General features: G+C 41.6%; 1 protein-coding gene across 3 annotated transcripts in view; it reads right to left on the bottom strand.

Moving 5' to 3' along the window:
• Positions 1-23,856, bottom strand: part of LOC123501045 — a 45,782-nt gene extending 21,926 nt beyond the window's left edge. Inside the window, exons 1-4 of one of the 3 annotated variants that reach the window (XM_045249618.1) lie at positions 23,734-23,856; positions 6,622-6,937; positions 5,064-5,204; positions 2,999-3,181 (exon numbers count right to left, since the gene is read on the bottom strand). In XM_045249618.1, the coding sequence (XP_045105553.1) occupies positions 2,999-3,181; positions 5,064-5,204; positions 6,622-6,735 (438 nt within the window). In that variant the 5' untranslated portion in view covers positions 6,736-6,937; positions 23,734-23,856. Of the gene's footprint in view, positions 1-2,998; positions 3,182-5,063; positions 5,205-6,621; positions 6,938-18,136; positions 18,196-23,733 lie in introns of those variants that run through there. The other 2 variants (XM_045249619.1, XM_045249620.1) reach the window with 2 other exon arrangements.
• Positions 23,857-24,426: the final 570 nt, after the last annotated feature.

The following is a 24,426-nucleotide window of genomic DNA, read 5'->3' on the forward strand; positions in this document are numbered from 1 at the left end:
AATAGAGAAATAAGACAGACAGACACACAGACAAATAGATAGATAGAATAGACGAGATAATAAGATAAAAGAGTAAAATGAAGGAAAAAAGAATAAATAGATCTCTCTCTCTCTCTCTCTCTCTCTCTCTCTCCTTAATAACGATGATATCTGGCAAAACACTCTCCAAAAAGTGAACCATGAAGGGCCAAGTAGTAGTAGTAGTAGTAGTAGTAGTAGTAGTAGTAGTAGTAGTAGTAGTAGTAGTAGTAGTAGTAGTAGTAGTAGTAGTGTGTCTCGTGATGTCTCTCTAAGAACTAAGATAATCTCTCTCTCTCTCTCTCTCTCTCTCTCTCTCTCTCTCTCTCTCTGTGTGGTGATGCCCTTTCAAAACGTATTGGACAAAGAAAGAGGGAAAGACAGACTAGAGAGAGAGAGAGAGAGAGAGAGAGAGAGAGAGAGAGAGAGAGAGAGAGAGAGAGAGAAAGCGGATGGAAAAAGGTAAGGTATGAAATGAAAGATAATTCTCTCTCTCTCTCTCTCTCTCTCTCTCTCTCTCTCTCTCTCTCTCTCTCTCTCTCTCTCTCTCTCTCTCATATCAGATTTTCTCCACGTCTTTCTTCTTACATTTCTCAATTCTTCCTCTTCCTCCTCCTCATGTTGACATACTATGACTCAACCTTGACTGACGTGTAAGGAGGAGGAGGAGGAGGAGGAGGAGGAGGAGAGGAAGGGAGGCGGTCGGAAGTGATAAGGGAATGAAGATAAAGAGAGAGAGAGAGAGAGAGAGAGAGAGAGAGAGAGAGAGAGAGAGAGAGAGAGAGAGAGAGAGAGAGAGTCTGTTCGCTACTCTTAAAACAATTACAGAATTTCACACAAAGAAAACATCATTATTTTTTCAGCCTCTCTCTCTCTCTCTCTCTCTCTCTCTCTCTCTCTCTCTCTCTAAATTTAGCAGACCACGTATACAAATAGTGGTCACGTGGTGGTGGTAGTAGTAGTAGTAGTAGTAGTAGTAGTAGTAGTAGTAGTAGTAGTAGTAGTAGTAGTAGTAGTAGTAGTAGTGGTGGTGGTGGTGGTGGATAAAGTTAGGTTTGGTAATGTCTGTTTAATGGGTTCTCCGATTAGAGAGAGAGAGAGAGAGAGAGAGAGAGAGAGAGAGAGAGAGATTCCTTCTTTCCTAAAATCTCTCTCTCTCTCTCTCTCTCTCTCTCTCTCTCTCTCTCTCTCTCTCTCTCTCTCTCTCTCTCTCTCTCTCTGTTGTTCCCTTGTCTGTCTCTCTTTCCCTTAAAATGGATGAGTCGTCTCTCTCTCTCTCTCTCTCTCTCTCTCTCTCTCTCTCTTTCTAGGGAAAAGTACGAAGTAGAGAGAGAGAGAGAGAGAGAGAGAGAGAGAGAGAGAGAGAGAGAGAGAGAGAGAGAGAGAGAGAGAGAGAGAGAGAGAGAGAGAGAGAGAGAGAGAATGGTAGGGATGTTCTAAACGAGGAGGAGGAGGAGGAGGAGGAGGAGGAGGAGGAGGAGGAGGAGGAGGAGGAGGAGGAGGAGGAGGAGGAGGAGGAGGAGGAGGAGGAGGAGGAAAGAAAAATATACACGCTTGTGAAAGAACATAATAAGAAAGAGAAAAATGAAAGAGAAGAGAAAATAGAAACATTTACATAATCTCTCTCTCTCTCACACACACACACACACACACACACACACACATCACCGTAATGTTGCCTCTCTTACTAACTACCGTTATTTTCACGCTAACTGCTCCTCTGATCTTGCCAACTGCATGTATCCCCTCCTCCCCCACCCTCGCTGCACAACCCCCCATCCCCTTCTCTCCCCACCATTCCGTCCACCTCCCTAATGCAAGAGTCAACCAGTACTTCAAATCTTTCATCCCTTTCCCTGGCACACTCTGGAACTCCCTGCCTGCTTCTGTGTTTCCATCTTCCTGTGACCTGAACTCATTAAAAGAGGAGATTTCAAGACATTTATCCCTTTCTGTCCACCTCCTAATGCAAGAGTCAACCAGTACTCCAAATCTTTCATCCCTTTCCCTGGCACACTCTGGAACTCTCTGCCTGCTTCTGTGTTTCCATCTTCATTAGTTCACGTGTTCTACTATTCGTAAATGTAACTTTGGATAAACTTTTGGGATTCTTTCTTAGATTTGTATGGTAATTTTGTTGTTGTTGTTGATGTTGTTGCTATGGTTTTGCGCGCCTTAGAAACCAAACCAACACAACACAACACAACACAAGACACGAGACACGATTCATTCTCTTAATTTGTTCCCTCTTTTGTGTTGTTTGAAGTATTTAAATCTCTTACAAAACACACAACACAACACACAACACTGTCCCTCTTTCTCTCTCTTTTGTTGCTATGAGCTTTTACACCTCTTACAAAACACACGCAACACAACGCACAACACTGATCCTTTGTTTTTGCTCTTTTTGTGTTGTCTGAAGTCTCTACACATCTTAAAAAACACACAACACAACACACCACACTCATCCTTTGTTTTCTCTCTTTTTTTGTTGCTATAAGTCTTCACAACTCTTCGAAAACACACACAACACAATATCACTCGTTCTTGTTGCCCTAACCCACTGCACCTCTTACTAACACAACATAACACTCACCCAACATTGCCTCTCACAACACAACACAACACAGAATAGCACAACACTCTCTTATCCCTCATTCTTGTTTTCCTAAGCCATTCTGTACCTCGTAAACCTAGACAACAGAACACACCACATTATTTCTCATTCCTCATTCCTCTCAACACAACACAACACAACACTCATATCCCTCCTTGTTTCTCTAAGCCTCTCTGTACTTTATAAAAACCAGACAACACAACACTTTCAATCCTCATTCCTCTCACAACACAATACAACACAACACAACACTCACTCATATTCCTCATTGTTTCCCTAAGCCTCTGTGTACTTCATAAACTCAGACAACACAACACACCACTTCTCATTCCTCGTTCCTCTCACAACACAAGTAACACTCACCCTGTTCTCGTTCCTGAAGGTGACGAGGAGCTTGCCAGTGCTGCCGTGGTACATAGAGGTGGTGCCGTCTCTGTTGTCGTTGAAGCGGTATCCAGCGGAGGGCATCTGGGCCACGAGCGACGCGCAGAACTGAAGAAGGTACTCGCAACCGTGGAACGAGTAGCATCTTTCCACCAGCCCTATCTGTGGTAGGAGGGCGTCGTTGTGGTGGTGGTAGGATAGACAGTTATGTTGGAAATGTTAAAATGCGTTCGTATATGAAAAAAAAAATGTATACAAACACTAAATTAACCCATGACGCGTTTCTAAATTCATTCTGCTCAGTATGTGGTTTAAACAGCTTCAGAAACTTATGTGGGGGAATAAAATAGTGAAAACTGTAGCCATTAATCTTCTGACATCTAATTACCTTTCTAATGTCAGTAAAATCGTCTAATCACACACATAACTCATGGTAAAAATGTGTCCCAGTACTGAAGGGGTTAATTACTCAAGTCTCACGAGGGATTTTATTACTGTCATCAGATACAGCTTGAATTAATTTGAACCCCGTATAAATATCCACCACACATTTATACCTGCTTCTGTACTCACAACTTCCTGACTTGACTTCATTTAATCCCTTCTGTACTGGGACGCGCTTATACCGGGAGTTTTGGACAAGATTAGACGATTTGATTCACATTAGGAAGGTCTATGGAGGTCAGATTAATAATGGCAAGAATCTCCACAGTTTTAATCCCACCATAAGTAACTGAGGCTGTATACAATCGCCAAAAAAATAAGCAGAATAAATATGAAAATGCGTCATGGTACTGAAGGGATGAAGAGGGAGGTTTCAGGACATATATCCCTCTTTTTAGCAAACTCTCGGACCTGTAAGGGGACTGGGAACAAAGTGGGCCCTCTTTTTTCGTCTCATGTTCCCCTTGGCCAGCTTTCCTTCACACACAAAAAAGTTACATTTAAAGTTCAGTTAGGTTAGGTTAAGGGATGTTTATTTGTTACTGGTGTTACTTCTAGAGCCAACACAATCATTATTCGTTAGTGTTAAGGTGGAGAAATACCAGCAATGTCTTCATAATTCCCATTCACCACGTATTATCAAACCTCACACCCTTCTGCACAACGATCCCCCAGGCCAGAACAGAGGTGCTTTTTCCGATCTTTGTCCCCAGTGTAGTAAAGTCAGCCACTCCGGTTACCTTCTTCTATCTGTTTTTATTCAATGCGTCCTCTTGTAGTCTTATTCATGTCACTCTTCAGCATGTCTTTCCATCTTACTCTCTGTCTACCCACACACTCCTTCTCTCCTATCAGCGTTGCCTTCTTCACTGGTTCCTCATCTCTCCTCTTCACATGTCCAAAATATCTCAACCTTGCCTCTCTCGCCTTTTATGCTACACCCTCCACACATTCTTCTTATATCTTCTCTCTCTCTCTCTCTCTCTCTCTCTCTCTCTCTCTCTCTTTTCCAACAGTGAGATACCAGCCATTCACAGGTGCGTGTACTTTCAATATGTAAAGTAACTAAATGGATAATTACGTTTAACACTACACACACACACACACACACACACTACTACTGCTGATACTACTACTACTACTACTACTACTACTACTAACTACATCAAGCCAAAAAAGAGGTCATCCCTTCGCCTCCATCAAACCACTCCAGGGATCACTCTTCCCTTTAACCCCTTCAGTACCAGGACACGTTTCCATATTCATTCCACTTACTATGTGGTGATTTTATACACCTTCAGAAACTCATGTTGGGGTTAAAATAATGAAGACTATGGCCATTAGTCTTCTGACCTCCATGGACCCTTACTAATGTCAATAAAATGGTCTAATCGTACACAAATCCTAAGCTAAAAAATGTGTCCCAGTATTGAAAGAGTTACTGAAAGAGGGAGAACAGACCAAGAGCACCAAAAAAACAACAAAAACACCTACTTAGAAGCCAGTCCCCAAACAGAGAGCCATACAAACCACAGACTCCATTCCGATCACACTGACGCAGCCAACACAGGAACACATCAGCCCTTCAGCCCTCACTCACCAAAGCACTTCTGGTAGGCGGCATTCTGAATGGGCGTTTCTTGGGCCACCACGGGGGTCTGGGAAAATGGGACCAGGGGACAGGCCGCTCCTCCCCCACACTGCACCTCACCATGAAGGGCACGAAGACCTCCAGCTCATTCTGAAGGGGAACACGAAGGCACGCGGCGGTGAGTGACGGACGAGAGGGTGATGGGAAGGTAAGCAGGAGGTATGGGGAGCGGAAACTGATGATGGGAGTGTCTGGATGATGGTCTTTGGATGGGAGGAGATGGGACGGTGACATGGCTGAAGTGATGGAAAGCGATAGGAACTGATAAAAATTGATGGGAATTGAAGGGAAGTACTAGGAATGGATGGGAACTGATGGGAACTGTTGGAAATTGATGGGAACTTATAGAACTTGATGAAAACTCTTGAAAACTGATGGGGAAAGTGTGACAAAATTAGGGAGAACTGATGGGAATGATGGGAATGGATGGAAAACTGATGAGATTGAATAAAAAAAAACAAATTGATGGGAACTGATGGGAAAAACAAACACATGTACTAGAAACCGATAAAATAATGAAAATTCCCGAAAAAATATGAAAATAGGAAATTGATGGGAAATGATGGGAACAAGTAAAAAATAAAAGCTACATAAATCAATAACAACTGAATGAAACTAACTGAGAACTGAGAGTGATGGGAACTGATGGGAACTACTGAAACACGATGGACAGTGATGGGAATTTTGATAGGAACACGTGGGAATGAACAAGAATGGCTGGGAATTGAAGAACTGATGCTAAGATGATGGGAATGATGGGAATTTGATGGGAGTGATGGGAATTTGATGGGAATTAATAGGAAGAGATGGGGAAAAGTAATGGCAGGTGATAAGGTCTGAGAGAAACTGCTAAAAATCGAGGAGGAAGAGAAATAAAAAGAGGAGGAGGAGGAGGAGGAGGAGGAGGAGGAGGAGGAGGAGGAGGAGGAGGAGGAGGAGGAGGAGGAGGAGGAGGAGGATAACTAGTCTTCCTCCCCAGTTCCCATTAGCCAATTGTGTGCCTCCTCCTCTTCCTCCCTTCTCATTGGTTCATACCTGCCCCTCACCCCCCCTTCTCTCTCTCTCTCTCTCTCTCTCCTTACACCCCACAGGACTTATCTCTCCTTCTCCCTTCCCACCCTATCTCTCTCTCTCTCTCTCTCTCTCTCTCTCTCTCTCTCTCTCTCTCTCTCTCTCTCTCTCTCTCATTTCTAATTCTCTCCCTTTGTTTCCTCTGTCTCTGTCTGTCTCCCAACCACTCTCCCCTCTCTTCCCCTTCCCTCCCTCCCATCCGTTACATCATCACCCCCCTTTCTCTCTCTCTCTCTCTCTCTCTCTCTCTCTCTCTCTCTCTCTCTCTCCTTTTCCTTTCTCTCCCTTCCTCCCTCTTTCCCTCCTCTTCTCTTGTCCCCTTACCAACACCATCCTCCCTCCTTCTCTCCCCCTCCCACCATTCCCCTCTCTGCCCTTACAACATCTCTCTCTCTCTCTCTCTCTCTCTCTCTCTCTCTCTCTCTGTGTGTCTTACCTGGGCCATGTCACGCAGCGAGGAGGGACTGCCGCCGGAGAAGAGCAGCGGCAGATTGGACACCATGACTCCTGAGCCGCCAGTGTCCGCGTACTCTTGATCCTCCGCCTCCATGATGCCCTCCGTCACCTGACCAACGGGTGCTGAAGGGCCTATTACTCCTCCTCCTCCTCCTGCTACTCCTCCTGCTGCCTCCTTCACTTCCTTCAAGCCCCGCCGCGACCCCCCACGCACGCGATGGTCCCTCCGGCCAGGGCCAACTCCCAGCCGCCATCAGGCCGCGCCCAAGGTGTCGCCCATGTCAGCCAGTCGGGTCCTGCAGAAGGCGGTGATGGAGGGTTAGTGACTGAGTGTGGAGGGAGGGGAGGAATGGAAAGACTAAAGGATGGATGGATGGATGGATTAAGGAAAGGGAGGGAGGGAGGGAGGGAAGGAGGGAGGGAGGAGGAAGGAAGGAAGGAAGGAAGGAAGGAAGGAAGGAAGGAAGGAAGGAAGGAAGGAAGGAAGGAAGGAAGGAAGGAAAGGGAAGGAAAGGGAAGGGAAGGGAAGTGAAGAAAAGAAAAGAAAAGAAAAGAAAAGATTAGGGTTGGGTTGGGTTGGGTTGGGTAGGGTAGGGTAGGGTATGGTATGGTATGGTAGGGTACAGTATGGGGGCCACCGTGGTACAGAGGAACCATGCGGTATTTGGGGTCTAAGGGGTCTCCCAAGCACACGGGTTTGAATTCTGACCACAGTCCGAGTATAGGTAGGGCTTCCTCACTCAGGGTAACGGTTCCCTAGTGGGTGGGTTTACATAGGAGGAACCCAACTATGTATCTCCTTTAGCCCACAAATTCACCGGAAAACCCCACATGGTGTATATAGAAAAAAAAAAAAAGGAAGGAAGGAGGGAGGGAATGAGGGAGGGAAAGACGAAGGAAGGAAGGAAGGAAGGAAGGAAGGAAGGAAGGAAGGAAGGAAGGAAAGAAAGAAAGAAAGAAGGAAGAAGGAAGGAAAGATGAAAGAAAGAAAGAAAGGAAGGAAGGAAAGAAGAAAGAAGGAAGGAAGGAAGGAAGGAAGGAAGGAAGGAAGGAAGAAAGAAAGAAAGAAAGAAAGAAAGAAAGAAAGAAGGAAGGAAGGAAAGAAAGAAAGAAAGGTAGGAACGAAGAAAGAAAGAAAGAAAGAAAAAGAAAGAAAGAAAGAAAGAAAGAAAGAAAGAAGAAAAAAATTAAAAAGGAAGGAAGGAAGGAAGGAAGGAAAGAAGGAAAGAAAGAAAGAAAGAAAGAAAGAAGGAAGGAAGGAAGGGCAAGACGGCCACTGCTCTTCCCTTAAATCTATTAATAGTGGTGTTCCTCAGGGTTCTGTCCTGTCAACCCACTCTCTATTATTCATTAATGACCTTCTTAACCAAACTTCTTGCCCTATCCACTCCTACGCTGATGATAACCACCCTACATCTTTCCACGTCCTTTCAGAGACGACCAACGCTTTAGAAAGTCAACAGGTCACACAGAGACGCCACAGAACGATTGGGGCAGAGAAAACTTAGTAGTGTTCAATGCCTCAAAAACTCAATCTTCCAGACAACTATCACCTCTTCTTCAATGCCACAGCTGTCCCCATCCTCCGTCTGTCCTTTGTTCATAATCTTAACTGCAAACTTCACAGGAGGAAGGAAAGAAGGAGAGAAGGAGAGGAAGAAAGCAGAGAAGAGAAGAGGCGATGAAGAAGGAAAGTTTGTAAGTTGGAGGAGAGGAGGAGGAGGAGGAGGAGGAGGAGGAGGAGGAGGAGGAGGAGGAGGAGGAGGAGGAGGAGGAGGAGGAGGAGGAGGAGAGGAGGAGGAGGAGGAGGAGGAGGAGGAGGAGGAGGAGGAGGAGGAGGAGGAGGAGGAGGAGGAGGAGGAGGAAAAAACAACCATAGGAAAAAGTCAATGATAAAAATTACAATTACAAATGAGAGAGAGAGAGAGAGAGAGAGAGAGAGAGAGAGAGAGAGAGAGAGAGAGAGAGAGAGAGACATAGGGGTTGCATTGCCTCAAGAGAAAGTAGGTCAAGCTTAGAGAGAGAGAGAGAGAGAGAGAGAGAGAGAGAGAGAGAGAGAGAGAGAGAGAGAGAGAGAGAGAGAGAGAGAGAGAGAGAGAGAGAGAGAGAACAACAGTAATATTTTTATCACTATTTATTACTCAAACAATTTAATTTCGATCTCTCTCTCTCTCTCTCTCTCTCTCTCACTGCCAAAATCATAATTATCTATTGTTACTATCATTACATTGCCTTTTACCACCACAACCACCACTACTACTACTACTACTACTACCACCATCACCACCCCCTTCACTAAACACACCTACCCTACCTATTCCAACCTATCACTTCCATCCATGAATCTTTCTAATCTCCTCAAGCTTCTCTCTTTTTCCAATGGCCAGCTTGGACCCGTTATTTCTCTTCCCATCCTCATTACTGATCCTGAGAATTATCCATCAAATTATTCAAACACAAACCTTAAGTACTTGGAAACACTTTTACTCTCCAAACATTACTATTTCCAAAGCCACAGAGATGACTGGCCAAGTTCTCAAGAGTATATACCAAGTTAGTAATGCAATCTTGCTAATCTGTTCACTATATTACATCAAATTATTTATAAACACAAACTTTAGTAACTCAGAAATGGTTTACTCGCCTAACACAACTATTCTCAAGGGTAAAAGGTGACAAAACAAGTTCTCTGAAGTATTCATCTGGTTAATAATGCAATTGTGTTAATCTGTTCACTCTGTTACATCAAATCATCCATAAACACAAACTTTAGTAACTCAGAAATGCTTTACTCTCCTAACATAACTATTTTCAAAGGCCAAAGAGATGACTGGACAAGTTCTCTAAAATATTCAAGTTACTAATGCAATCTTGTTAATCTGTTCACTCTATTACATCAAATCATCCATACACACAACTTTAGTAACTCAGAAATGCCTTACTCTCCTAACATAACTATTTTCAAAGGTAACAGATGACTAACTAAGTTCTCTAGAGTAATCATCAGGTTAATAATGCAATATCGTTGATCTGTCACTAAATTACATCAATTATTCATAAACACAAACTTTGCAACTCAGAAACTCTTTGTCCTTTCAACACAATGATTTTCCCAAGACCATCAATCTGGCAATCTTGTAAATCTGTGACTAGAACTCTAAATACACCCTTGAAATCCAACGCCACATCAACTAGAGCCTTCAGAAAGTGTAGGTAAGGGGCTGGCGTGTCAGAACAGGGTGTAACACTGAGAAGGGTGAGTGGAATGGTAAACAGGTTAACTGGCACTGTAAAGCCTGGTGCAAGACTGGGAGGTATTGGCGCCATGCAGGGAGGCTGAGACAAGGTGTGTTAATAAATTTTGCTACATTTCTTATCAGTTTGTGTTGATCTAGAAAAGTAGTAGTAGTAGTAGTAGTAGTAGTAGTAGTAGTAGTAGTAGTAGTAGTAGTAGTAGTAGTAGTAGACTAACAACATACACACGAAAGCAGAGATATGACATGATTACACCACGCACTGAATACTACACACACACACACACACACACACACACACACACACACACACACACGACAATTTGCAAGCAGATTACAGCCGTTTTCGTTCACAAGGCAGATGGGCCAAGGACTTGAAAATAAAAGGCAGATGAGATACCAGCCTATTACCCCTGGGAGAGAGAGAGAGAGAGAGAGAGAGAGAGAGAGAGAGAGAGAGAGAGAGAGAGAGAGAGAGAGAGTATATAGTAATCTTCAATGCTATATTTCTTTTAGTGTATTATTATTTCTATCCACATTCTTGGTCCTCGTGTCTCCTCATTCCATCTGGTCCACACAAAACTCCATTCATCAGGTACAAGTGGAAGTCTTCAAGAACCAAGACTTCACTATCACCACTAACATACCTACGTCTTCTGTTATTCTGATATATTCACACATCAGTCCCTCTTATCTCATGTCTATCTATACACCAGGCTGGAAATCACAAGTTCTGAGCACCACACACTCACAGTAACATTCTTCTCACTGTTTGGCCCCTGCTGGAAAGAAACTACTTTGCGGACCATATATTCTTGACTTGACCTTTTCCTAACCTCTGTCCTTTCAGCAAACTCCTACATTCTTGACCTTTTCCAAACCTCTGCTCCTTCAGCTAACTTCTATATTCTTGACTTTTTCCTAATCTCTATTCCTTTGGCAATCTCTTTTTTTATGCAGGAGGAAAACCAGCCAAGGGCAACAATATATATATATATATATATATATATATATATATATATATATATATATATATATATATATATATATAAGGCCCTCAAGTGTTAGTTCCCTTAAACAATTATGAAAATTCAGCCGAAATTGAGGAACAAATGCCTTGAAACCTCCCTCTTAACAGAAGTCAAGTCGTAGAAAGACAGAAATACAGAAGCAAGCAGGGAGTTCCAGAGTTCACCAGAAAAAGGTACGAATGATTGAGACTACTGGTTCACTCTTGTGTTAGAGAGTTGGACAGAATAGGGGTGAGAGGAAGAAGAAAGCCATGTGCAGTGAGGCTGCAGGAGGGGAGGCATGCAGTTAGCAAAATTAGTATAACAATTAACATAAAAATAGCGATAAAAGATAGAAAGAGATGCAACATTTCAGCAGTGAGAAAGAGGCTGAAAACAGTCAGAGGAGGGGGGAACTGATGAGACAAAAAACTTTCGATTCCACCCTATCTAATAAATCTGTGTGTGGATTCCCTCTAAACATGTGAAAAGCCCTCCATACAAGGGCGGATAAGACCCTTGTACAGAGTCAGCAGTTGGAGGGGCAAGAAAAACTGGCAGAGACACCTCAAAATGCCTAACTTCATAGAAGCTGTTTTAGCAAGAGATGAGATGTGAAGTTTCCAGTTAAGATTATGAGTGAAGGACAGACCGAGGATATTTAGTGTGGAAGAGGGAGACAGTTGAGTGTCACAAAAGAAGAGGGGATAGTTGTCTGGAAGGTTGTGTTGAGTTGATAGATGGAGGAATTGAGTTTTCAGGCATTGGAAACTAAGTTTTCTCTGACCCAAACAGAAATCTTAGAAAGATCAGATGTCAGGCGTTTTGTGGCATCCCTGCATGATCTGTTGACTTCCTGAAGGGTTAATCATCTCTGAAAGGATGTGGAAAGATGTAGGGTGGTATCATCAGTGTAGGAGTGGATAGGGCAAGAAGTTTGGTTAAGATCATTAATTAATAATAGAGAGTGGGTGACAGGACAGAACCCTGTGGAACACCATTATCAATAAATTCAGGAGAAGAACAGTAGCTGTCTACCATGGCTGCAATAGAACAGTCGAAAAGGAAACTTGAGATAAAGTTGCAGAGAGAAGGATAGAAACCGTAGGAGGGCAGTTTTGAAATCAAAGCTTTGTGCCAGACTCTATCAAAAGCTTTTGATATGTCTAACGTGACAGCAAAAGTTTCACCGAAATCTCTAAAAGAGGATGACCAAGACTCAGTAAGGAAAGCCAGATCACCAGTGGAGCGACCTTGACGGAAGCCATACTGTCGATCAGATAGAAGATTGTGAAGTGACAGATGTTTAAGGGGATAGCATAGACTTCAGACACGTAAAAATCGTCAGGAAAGTCAATTTCAGTTTTCAACATTATAGGGTAGTTAGATGCATTGGCGTTGCCAGACGCGTGTTTATTTAGATTTTGCGGACATTTAAATGCCCAGCGAGGCATTTAAATGGATCAGCTGACTGGGAGTGTTGCCATATCATATAGTGAAGATTTTTTTTCATTTTTTTTTTTCGTTTTGTTTCTTGCTGTATCGAAACCCAAAGTTATTCTGGTTAGTGTACGATCCCTTTGGCTTGTCTGAGGGACGCTGGCTTGACCGTGATTCGTGAGGGAGGTACACGCATGTGACGCTTGTGTTTACATTGTGTTTCGTGTTATTTACCTACAAAATGCCTAAATTATCGCGTACAAGACTAAACAGACGTGTGAGCATGTCCAGGATTGCTTCTATCTACAATCCACTGAAAGCAAACGACAGGAGAGAGGAGAGAAGTGAGGAGAAAATCAAGTTAATTTTTCTTTGCAGAGTATGGTGTGTAGAGGATTTCTGTCTGATAAATTAATTATATATTAAAAAATACGGTTTACATGAAATTAAATTGAAAGAATTTTTTTCATTTTTTTCATATTTTTATAATTTTTATATCTAAAAAGAGAAATTTTTTTTTCAAATTTCATTTTTTTTTTTTTTTTTTGATAGATATGGAAGTCCTCTTTAAAATGATGTATGAAAATACACTGTATGACCAAAACTGATAAAGCAGAGGCAATAAAAAAAAATTAAAAATTTTCAAAATTTCTTAAAATTTGGTAGGGCTCATTTGCATGGTAGTTTTGACATTTTGATTAAGTTTCATTAAATTCCATCCATTTTTTTTCATGATTCATCAAACTCTATGCAGTCCCCTTAAGAATCTTCCTATTGAGGATAGATTCAAAGACTTTAGACAAGCAAGAGATTAAAGGTATAGGACAGTAGTTTGAGGGATTAGAACGGTCACCCTTTTCAGGAACAGGCTGAATGTAGGCAAACTTCCAGCAAGAAGGAAAGGTAGAAGTCGATAGACAAAGTTGAAAGAGTTTGGCCAGGCAAGGTGCAAGCATGGAAGCACAGTTTTTGAGAACAATAGGAGGGACCCCATCAGGTCCATAAGCCTTCTGAGGGTTTAGGCCAGCAAGGGCATGGAAAACATCATTACGAAGAATTTTGATTGTAGACATGAAATAGTCAGAGGAGGAGGAGAGGGAGGGACAAGCCCAGAATCATCCAAGGTGGAGTTGTGAGCAAAGGTTTGAGAGAAGAGTTCAGCTTTAGAGACAGAAGAGATGGCAGTGGTGCCATCAGGATGAAATAAAGGAGGAAAGATGAAGAAGTGAAGTTATTGGAGATGTTTTGGCTAGATGCCAGAAGTCACGAGGGAGTTTGAGTTTGAAAGATTTTGACATTTTCTACTTATGAAGGAGTGTTTGGCAAGTTGAAGAACAGACTTGGCATGATTCCGGGCAGAGATATAAAGTGCATGAGATTCAGGAGATGTAAGGCTCAAGTGCTTTTAAGGGGCAATCTCTCTATCATGTATAGCACAAGAACAGGCGTGTTAAACCAAGGTTTAGAATTAGAAGGTTTAGGTTGAGAGAAAGAATGAGGAATGTACGCCTCCATGTCAGACACTATCACCTCTGTTATGAGTTCAGCACAAAGAGATGGGTCTCTGACATGGAAACAGTAATCTTTCCAGGGAAAATCAGCATAATACCTCCTCAGGTCCCCTCCAACTGGCAGAGGTAAAGCGCAGGAGGCACCTCTACTTTGGGGGATCCTGCGGAGGGATTGGAGAAATACAGAAATAAGATTGTGATCGGAGAAGCCTAACGGAGAAGATAGGGTAACAGCATAAGCAGAAGGATCAGAGGTAAGGAAGAGATCAAGAATGTTGGGCGTGTCTCCAAGATGGTCAGGAATATGAGTAGGGTATTGCACCAATTGCTCTAAGTCATGGAGGATAGCAAAGTTGAAGGCTAGTTCATCAGGATGGTCAGTGAAGGGAGAGGAAAGCCAAAGCTGGGGGTGAACATTGAAATCTCCAAGAATCTCCGTGAAAGGGTAGAGGGACAGAATGTGCTCCACTTTAGAAGTTAAATAATCAAAGGATTTACTATAGTCAGAGAAGTTAGGGGAGAGATGGACAGCACAGATAAATATAGTTAAAGAGTAACCATTGAGTTGAACCTAGATGGTGAAAAATTCAGAAGATTCAAGAGCGTGGGCACAAGAGCACGCATAGCCACAACATCCAGCTTTAGAATGAAAATGAGGATAGAGAAAGTAGGAGGGAACAGAGAAGGGGTTACTGTCAGTAGCCTCAGACAGCTATGTTTTGGTGAGGAAAAGATGACGAGGTTTAGTAAAGGAGAGTTGGTGTTCTACAGATTGAAAATCAGAAATGAGACCGTGAATGTTGCAGAAGTTAATGAAGTTGAGGGATGTGTCAAGACATTCTGGGTCTTTATCGAGAGAGGAGTCTGACCTGGGGACGTTTCTGGTCCCAGAGGCTGGATTTTGAGTAAGTGCATGTAGTTTTGCATGAAGGAGAGTTGTCTTTAGAGGGCAGGCTGTGACTGCCCCCTTGAGTTGTGAGACACAAAGGGAAATATTCAGTGAGATCACAACTAGCTTAAATGGAAGGTTCACAGCACCCCCTGAAATAGTGCTATTAGACCTCAATGGGAGTAAATTAACGTTTCGGTAGGTGTCTACTACCTACTCCTCCTCCTGCATTCTTGATCTTTTCCTAATCTCTGTCCCTTCAGCAAATTATAATATTTCTAAATTCATGACCTTTTCCTAACCTTTATACCTTCAGCAAATTCTCTCTACAACTTTGTTAAACATTCTAGATGTTTTTCTGTCCTCTATCCCATCAGCATATTGGCAATCTGTTCTCTCAGTAGTTATAAAGATAAAAGCCAAATTCTTAAACTCTTCCTAACCTTTGCCTCTTCTGCAAACAGCCATATTTCTCTCTCTAGCCTTGCCAAACATTCTTAATCTTTTCCAAAACCCCATCTTTTAATATATCAACAAACTTAACTTTGTTGCCATGCCTAACATTATTGATCTTTTCCAAACCTGCTCCCTTCACCATATCAGCACAATGTTCTCTATAACCTTGCCTAACATTCTTGATCTTTTCCAAACTTTCCCTCTAAAACATATCAACAAACCAATCTCTGTAGCCTTGCCTAATATTCTTGACCTTTTCTTAATCTTCAACCTTCAGCATATCAGCAAACTGTTCTCTGTAGTCTTGCCTAACATTCTTAATCTTTTCTTAACCTTTTACACTTCAATATATTGACAAACTGTTCTCTTTAATCTTGCCTAACATTTTCAGCCTTTTCCTAGCCTGAGCCTATTTAGCACATTGACAAAACTTCTCTCGAAGGGTATATTGTGTAACCTCAATATTCCTGCACCTTCCTTCATAAAGTCAATCAGTTCTCTCATAAAGGCTTCTCTCACCACAAGCTTCCTTTTGCATACTCTGTCACTCCACAGCCACAGTGGAGGGAGTTCTAGGGATACAGGTGTGTTACATGGCAGGACCTGAGGTGGTAGTGTTCTGATCTCTACATCTGCCATGGTGGAGGTGGTCTTACGAATAGAAAGCTATGCATAACGCTTTAATATCTTACGCTTACCTCCTTAAGGTTTTCCTCATCTCTGTGTATTCATCTCTTCCATTCTGGCCATTGCATTACCACAGATGTAGATGTCAGTTGTCCTAAACTACCAACAGTGGTGTTGCCCAGGGGCAGTATTCTACAAACCGTCGTAGCTAATGATGTGGTCATAGCGAGACAAAATGGCACATTCTAGGCATGTCTGTCTATGACAGGCTCTAACCCTGTGACAGTCATAAGTGCTAAGACAGGGTTCACCCTGTTTCAGCATTGTCTATAACCACCTAACTCTTGTCCACACTGTGGGAACATGGCTGTATATACTATAACACAATCCCAATTCAATGATAAATATCAGTAATAATGATTAAATAAAGTCTTTAATGCAATAATGTATTATACTGAGTAACTGCTGGGAGGAGTAAGGTAAGACTGGGGTAAATTGAACATGGTGGTATAACAAACAGTACACATAATGTCTGCTCTATCAATAATAAAACAGTTTCCCAATCAAGTCAGAGCAAAAAATGGGCCACTCCAAGATGGTGGTAGAGCACTGCTGATGACAGCAGGGATTACCACACCAGACAAGATTTTCAATATTTTTGGACTTCAATATTATTTTTGACACAAACGAAACTGTAATTACTAATTTGTAATTACCAAAACGTTCTGATTGTCATGGTGTTATTCTTAATAGTAATAATAATGTCTCTACAATGACATTGGGGGGGAAACAAGTCAACCAGACACTTCCTCTGCCACCATGAATGTATCAATATTTTTCATCCATGGGGGACATAATGAATTGGGATGTACCAAACTCTTGAACTGTTCTGAGTACCTCCTGATTTAAATAACCTTTAAAGACCCAATTCCAGTCATGTCATTTTTGTAATTTACATTTCATACTGGACTGAAACTTTCTTTGTTTTACAGTTGATAATTGATCGAAGAAGTTTATTACACATAAAAAGTGGTATAAGTACATAAGGCAGGAGGTTAACAATACCACTACCTAGTAGTGCCTTCTTCCATTAATAACTCATTTAGGAGTGAGATATTTTGGTTTCACTCTACATGATATCAATGTACATGTTGGTGTTTGTAGCACCCTCATGCCTTGTTCTGATCATTCATGGTCATTCCAACAAGTGGTACCTTTTGGAAAATCTCTAATAAGTAGACCTTACCTCTTTCATAAATTCTCACAATAAATCCCCCCATAGGGCTGTATCTATAGTTTGCTGTACCACCACTATTTTCCTTCAAGTTGTTTCACACATTTTTTGATTATTTTTTCCACTAATAGTACAGTTCACTCCCACCTCACCCTCACAGTCAGTTTTCCCAAAACTCAAACAAACCTTGCCCCACGCAGCCTGCATGTATCAGGCTGTTGGGCATAATCTCCTATTTATTACATTTCTTTTATTTGGATACACTGTCTAACTATTCCCAAAAATAGCACTGTAATGTCAAAATAATTTAGATAAAAGGAAATTCAGTCAAGAAGGTATTTCTTTCTATATATTTGAAGTTAACAAATTGTAAGCCTTCAGAGGGTCAGTGGATTGATGGTCAGGAATGCTGTGAGACCTGACAACAACACTGTAGAATATTGCCCCAGGGATCTATTCTACCAACGGTGGTGTTCCCCAGGGCTCTATCCTATCACTCATTCTATTGCTGCTGTTCATGAGTGATACTCTCAGCCAAACTTCTCCTGTTCACTCTGACATGAGACTGACATAAGGGTGAGTTGCATGACCAAAGCCTGCCAACTGTTGATTTGAGTCTCACTGTGCTATGCAACAACTCACATCACTGAAAACAATTCCTTATGGCACATTATCGAAGAATAACAAGGAAAAAAATAATAGACTTTGCAGTTTCTAACCAGTACAAAGAGTGAAGGTTACTGCAGTACAAGAGAAGATGTCTCAGAGTGAATGGTCAGTAAGGAAAGATGTTGGTCAACAGTAACATGCAGAGTGACTCAATTAACCACACAGCTGAGACTGACACACACTACTTCATTACACTTGCAGGGCTGAGACACTGCCACAATTAGTTAGATTCTTAAAGCTGCAACACTGACACACACTATCCCATACGTCTTGCAGGGCTGAGACACTGAGACAATCACAGGGATTTATCAAATTATGCAAAGGATACGTTCCTGAAGGGATCATCTAATGTAAAAATCGCATAAAGTGAACATGATTACTAAACTAAACTGTAAAAGTACATACCAAGGTTAGAGGATTGCATTCAGCTGACATCAAGTTGAAGGTTACAATGTGTTGCCAATACACATGGGGATGACCTGGGGCTCACAGTTTGTCAACTTTGAATATATAGAAAGAAATAGGTTCATGATTGAATTTCCTTTTACCTAAATTATTTTGACATTACATTGCTACTTTTGGGGATAGTTAAAAAGTTTATCCAAACAAAAGAAACATGATAAATAAAAGATTACGCCCGACAGCCCAACACATGCAGGCCACGCGGGGAAAGGTTTGTTTGAGTTTTTGGAAAAGTGATCGTGCCCCTCCCAGCAGTTATTTATAACAATACACTATTGCATCAAAGTACATTATTTAGTCCATTGTTACTGATGTTTATTGTTAAAGAGAAAATAAAAACTGTTGGGGATCATGTTATGGTATACAGTCAACATGTTCCCACAATGTTGACAAAAGTACAAGAGTTAAGGTAGTCATTGGCAATGCTATAACAGGATTAACCCAGTCTTACCACTTATGACAATATCACAGGTTAGAGCCTGTCAAAGATGGACTTTTGTCTAAAATGTGCCATTTTGTCTCACTATGACCACATCAATAGCTATGACGGTTTGTAGAATACGGCCTTATGGCCACATCACAGACCAAACCAGCCACACAACTTCATTTACTTGACATTGTGTTATTTTAAATAATCTGTGTAATGTGAAAAATTTACTAGGTTTCTTACCTAGCATTATTCATAACAAAATCACATATTCTAAACATACAGAAATCAAGAAATCTCTGTAGTTGATTCCCCAAAGCCACAAAACTGACACACACACCACTCCATAAAATTTGCAGGGCTGGGACACTGAGACAATGAGTTGATGTGGTAACCTCTGAAACCCAATCTGGGTCTGCCTGGAGTGGGTCAAATTGACCTGGGCTTCAACAAGACCTCTAACCTAATCCTAATTCAGACCATCAGTATTGTAGGGGAACCTACAGCATTGATACCTCTCTGATGACAATCACACATATGTTAAGCTTTTACACACACCTCACCAGGGTTTTGCAGTTACATATATACATACACAAACTCTTCCTCAAGGTGCACAGATGTTGCTAAACCACTATACTTGGTGAGAGGGTGGATTCCAGCTTGGTAGGAGGCTGGTAAGCAAATGTGGAGTGGATGGAAGTTGGTTGTGGTATGCCACAAGGGAGGTAAGGTCCATGCCTCCTTAAATAAGAACCAGCTGACTGCTACAAACAAGTCATGTGCACAGAGTTTGAAAATGAATCCAAAGTGGGGTTCAAAATGTTTCATGGAGCCTTGCATACTGTTTGGGTGGTTACAGTTAGATTATGACTCTCTTGATATCCTAGGTCTACTGCAGCCAGCAGTACCTAGTGCTAAGCGTTATGGGACTGTTACCTCCCGCTGGTAATGAGAATAGCTCTGCTAAACTCAGTCCCTGGGTGCAGAAGCAGGGAATGTGGCTAATTATTCACTCCTCCCTTCTCATGCACTTGCATAGCAGTCAGGTATTCAAAGGATGGTACCCTTAACTGCTTCACTGATCCACAGTCTCTTGGCATGCTGTGGTCCACCATCCCTGAATGTTGGGGGTCACCCAGCCTAGGTTTGCTGGTTGCCGGTAGCAACCCACTACTTCCGGGTTCAGTAGTCTGGCTTGGTGTTTCCGGGATGACGGCCCTCTGAGAGAGAGGTAGTGCTATTCCTGTCTTAGACCCCTTTGAGTGCATGGCCTTAACAAAGGGTATATGGGTGGAGGAGATCCCAATACACCCCGTGGCACACACCACCCAACACAACTTGCAGGGGTGGGCCACTGAGACACAGCAATACAGTCATCCCTCGATATCCACAGCTTCACTTTTTAACAGATCGCTGCTGACCACGATTCAAATGACAGCAACCTAACAGTGTTCATTTTTATTCTCTCTGTTTTTGTTACTTGATAAATGAAATGTTTGTAACCAAGACACATATCACATTCTTTTAGCTAACTCTCTCAGACCTGCTCAGGGACTGGCATCTAAGTCGGCTGTTTTGTTTACTTGTTTTTATTGCCCTTGACCAGATTTCTCCCTTTACATAGCAATAAACTAGTTAACTAAATAAATGAACAAATAAAGGGTTTGGAGGTCCAGGGGCATCCTTAAACAGGTTAATCATATGTGGACCTTTCTTATCCACAGCCACGTCCATTACTTGACCTGCTCTGCTCACCCACGACAGTACAGTTGTTTCTTTGACTTCATTAAAGCAACAAGAAAAAGCTGGAAGTACTGTATGAAACTTCAACTTTTACAACCTAACATCATAATAAAAACTGAAGACAAATACACAACACTTAGAAACCTTCCAATAACAACATTCAAAAGCTTACAACATTTCAATCAACAAAAACACAAAAGACGGAAGTACTGTATTAAATTCTAACTTTACAACCTAACATCATGAAATACAAATAAACAAAAACCCAGAAATAAAAGACAAATATACAACACAAAAACACTCCAGTTTCCAAAGGTTCACTATCAAGACATTTCTGGAACTAAATTAGCCGACATTTTTCAATCTTTCTTCTAATTAACTTTTATTTTTTATTTTTTGTGGCAAGTGGCAAATGAGTCGGCTGCTTCTATTTGTGTCCAATTGTGTCGATAACAGGTGAAGAGAAACAAATGAGAAGATGGAAGGAAATGAAAAAGAAAAAGGACATGAGAATAGAAGGGGAGGGGGAAGGGAGGATAAAAGAAAGACAGAAAAAATGGAAGGAAGATAAAAACAGAACAATCAAACGAAAAAGAGGGAAATATGAAAGGAAAATATGATAAAGAACTGGGAGGGAGGGAGAGAAGGAGGGAGGATAGGAAAAGAAAGAAAAAAGGAAGGATGATGAAAATAGAATCAAAAGAAAAGAAGAGAAATATGAAAGGAAAATATGATAAATAACTAAGAGAAAATGGAGTTGATAGAGTAATAAAGGCAATAACAATAATAGTAAAGGTCTACACTGATACTAGTCTAGGTAATACAGAGATGACAAATTGCTAACTCAAGACAACACTGATTCCTAAACAACATACCATGCCTTTTCAATGTCTTCAGTGAAAATACGGCCAGTGAAATTAAGATACTGAATTAATATCAACCTAAATTAACCGAACCTAACCTAATCTAACCTGATGTTTTACAGACTCGACTACCGAACTTAATCTAATCTGACTTATTTAACACAACACAACCTAACCTTATGCTAACCTAATCAAACCTACCTATATAACTAGATGTAACCTATTTTAACCCCATCTAACCTTACCTAACACTAATTAATCCAATTGAACCTAACCTAACCTACCATTTAACCACACACAACCCAACTCAACCTAAATTAATCGAACTTAAACCAATGAAAAAAAGTAAATAATTAAATCAAATAACCTAACCTAACCTAATTTAGTCAAATCTAATAACAACCTAACTTACCATGACTCAATAGCCTAACCCAACCCAACCTAACCCAAACCCAGCCTAACATAACCCAGGGAAGAAAAGCACCAGTTTATCTTCAATATAACCCCAGAACCAACTAACCAACATTCCAACACAGGTGACACTACAGAATGCTACACACTAACCTGCCACACCACCTCCCTTCCCCTCCCGTCTCCTACCCTCACATCCCAACACCTGAGTCACAGTACTAGTAACACGTATTCATCCAGCGTGTATGCCAGGTGTTACTGCAGAATACCTACACACACACACACACACACACACACACACACACACACACACACACACGGATTATAATACATGTTTTTTTTTTTTTCTCATTGCATTGATAGACCAGCAGATAAGTCGCAGGTATTACCGTCTGTGTGTGTGTGTGATCATGTATGAGTAAGTATACACAAAGAAAAAATAATAATAATACACACACACACACACACACCATTGCAACGAAATAATTCACGCCACAGGTCACTAAATGCTAAATGCATCTACGCACGCATTTCCACCACAAAGACCCGCGTCACACGAGCACAATCACGCACAAGGAAACACTATTAATGAACCCTGCAAACAAGTCGACCAGATGAAAAATAATTAAAGATAAATAAACAAGTAAACCAGGAAATAATGATACTAACTTCCTTTATTGGCTAGACACGCAATTTGGGTAGCAATGGATCAAGCTGGGAGATAAGGCAATATTTTTTTCTCGTTCCGTTTCTCCTCTGATCCCTTCTTATCCGTTTTTTCCACCTAGTATCGCTGCTAAGCTTCAAAAAAAATTATTAGCGCGTAACACCTTCAATTATTAGCTTCACACGGCTTTTAGGCCTTACTAGAATGATGGGTGAAAGAAACGACGCATTTTTTTCTCTCTCCATCATTATCCTTCATCTCGTATCATATTTGCTCAATTCTGTTTCCAACCTTACCAATTTCACAGTATCGCATGTAAATTAAGCGTAAAGGTTCATCGATCATTAAGTAATCATAAAAAAAGAACGTGAAATGATTGATGGATTAAAGTTCTAAATAGTTAACTGCGCTGGTGTCCTCTTCATTACGACCGTTCTTTAATTTTTCTTCTATTTTTTTTACCTAAGCTACATAGAGCATAAAAAAGGTACTGAAGTCGAAGGGAAGTCTAGGTTGATGTTTACGATACACTAGACAGCCACAGAAACACACAGTAAAATTAAATAAAGCAATATTAGTCACGGGGAATAACGCTGTTCTCACCACCTCTCTTCCTCCTAGATATTTTTCCTTCTAACTCTTAACATAAGCTACAACAAGCACCAAAAAGCTACAGGTATGAGAGAGACACGCCAGCAGTACATTCAGTGACAATAGAAACATGTTATTGCTGAAGGATAAATGTTTGGTTTCAATTAAGCGGAGGAGTGACCACTGACGCAACACTCGCCTGACTAACCCCCCCTCTCTCTCGTCTCTTCTTCCCCCATACCTTTCTAATTATTCTCTAGGCGTGGAATTAAGCGCATACGTTATGTAGCACGGAAATCAGTCACAAAAAACGGGTATTGAAAGCAGGGTGGACTTTTGTATTAATTAAGACATTCACAACACGTTTCCTGGTGCCCGTGGCTGCCAGAAAGCTTGCCTCAGCGTTACAAGGACACAGTTAAGCGGGAACTGAACAAGGCACATCAGATGGTCGTTAAGTAGCACATAATGGAGGTAAATAAGCAAATGGCTGGAGTTTAGCGGTAATATATGAATGGTTAGCAAGACTGCCTCCTCGGCCCTCTCGTTATTTCCACTTATACAGTCAAATGAGCCTAAAAACACAAGCTTATAGGCCTGGGAATGAACTGTAGGGGTGTACAAGACATTATTCTAGCAGTGAGTACCCACCTGCATACGAAATAAGGCAAGAAAATAAGAAAATAGTGGAAAATAAGGAAGGTCGCGCTGCCCTGCACTCGCTACCCAGAACTGCTCCCCCGACACCACCTCCTGCCACCACCTCTCTTATTTTCTCTTTTTACCCGTCACTCCCTTCCCTCAGAGACGCCCATGGCAGCCTGCACGTAGCTCATACCTTACACTATCAACAGGCAGCGTCAGAATAGTGGTGGTGGGCCCTGAAGGTCAAACTTGCTGTGTAAAATAGGATAGGAGGACTTGGAAGCTACCCTCGGAACAAAACAATGACACTGAACTGCTAGATGGCGCGACGGAGATCAGGGATGGCGGTGGCGGGAGACTCAAATGTGGGAAAACACCCGCCCTCAACTTCACACTGACTGGAAAATGGTACAGAAATGGTAATATGTTCGTAGACAACCTTGGAGAGTCACTAACTTCCCCAAGACTCTGGAAAATATCGATTAGTGGTGGATGAGACTGCGACACCTGGAAACACATCGATTTTGGTCCAAGTGAGCTGAGAAACGGCATAAAGGCGGGAAAATGTTCATAAAGAGCCTGGTGGAGGAGCTAACTTGACCAAAATACTATAAAATATTCTGGAAAGGTTACTAGAGCTTAATTATAGAGAAAAACTTGCCACTCCGCTCCACAGTGACAGAAAGACAAAGACTAAGAAAATCAAATGAGTTGGTAACTAGCTTCACTAAGGCCCCTGGAAACTACAGTCTGAAATGATAACTAATAGCTTCAAATTTGTGAAAACATCTGTCCTTTCCTCTAAGGTGACTGAAAGACGTCCGAAGAGCAAGAAACTGGTCGGAAATAGGCTGGAAAAGTAAGAAGCTTCACCAAAATTAAAGAA

Source organism: Portunus trituberculatus, chromosome 8 (genome assembly GCF_017591435.1).
Source record: "Portunus trituberculatus isolate SZX2019 chromosome 8, ASM1759143v1, whole genome shotgun sequence".
NCBI classification, from domain to species: Eukaryota; Metazoa; Arthropoda; class Malacostraca; order Decapoda; family Portunidae; genus Portunus; species Portunus trituberculatus.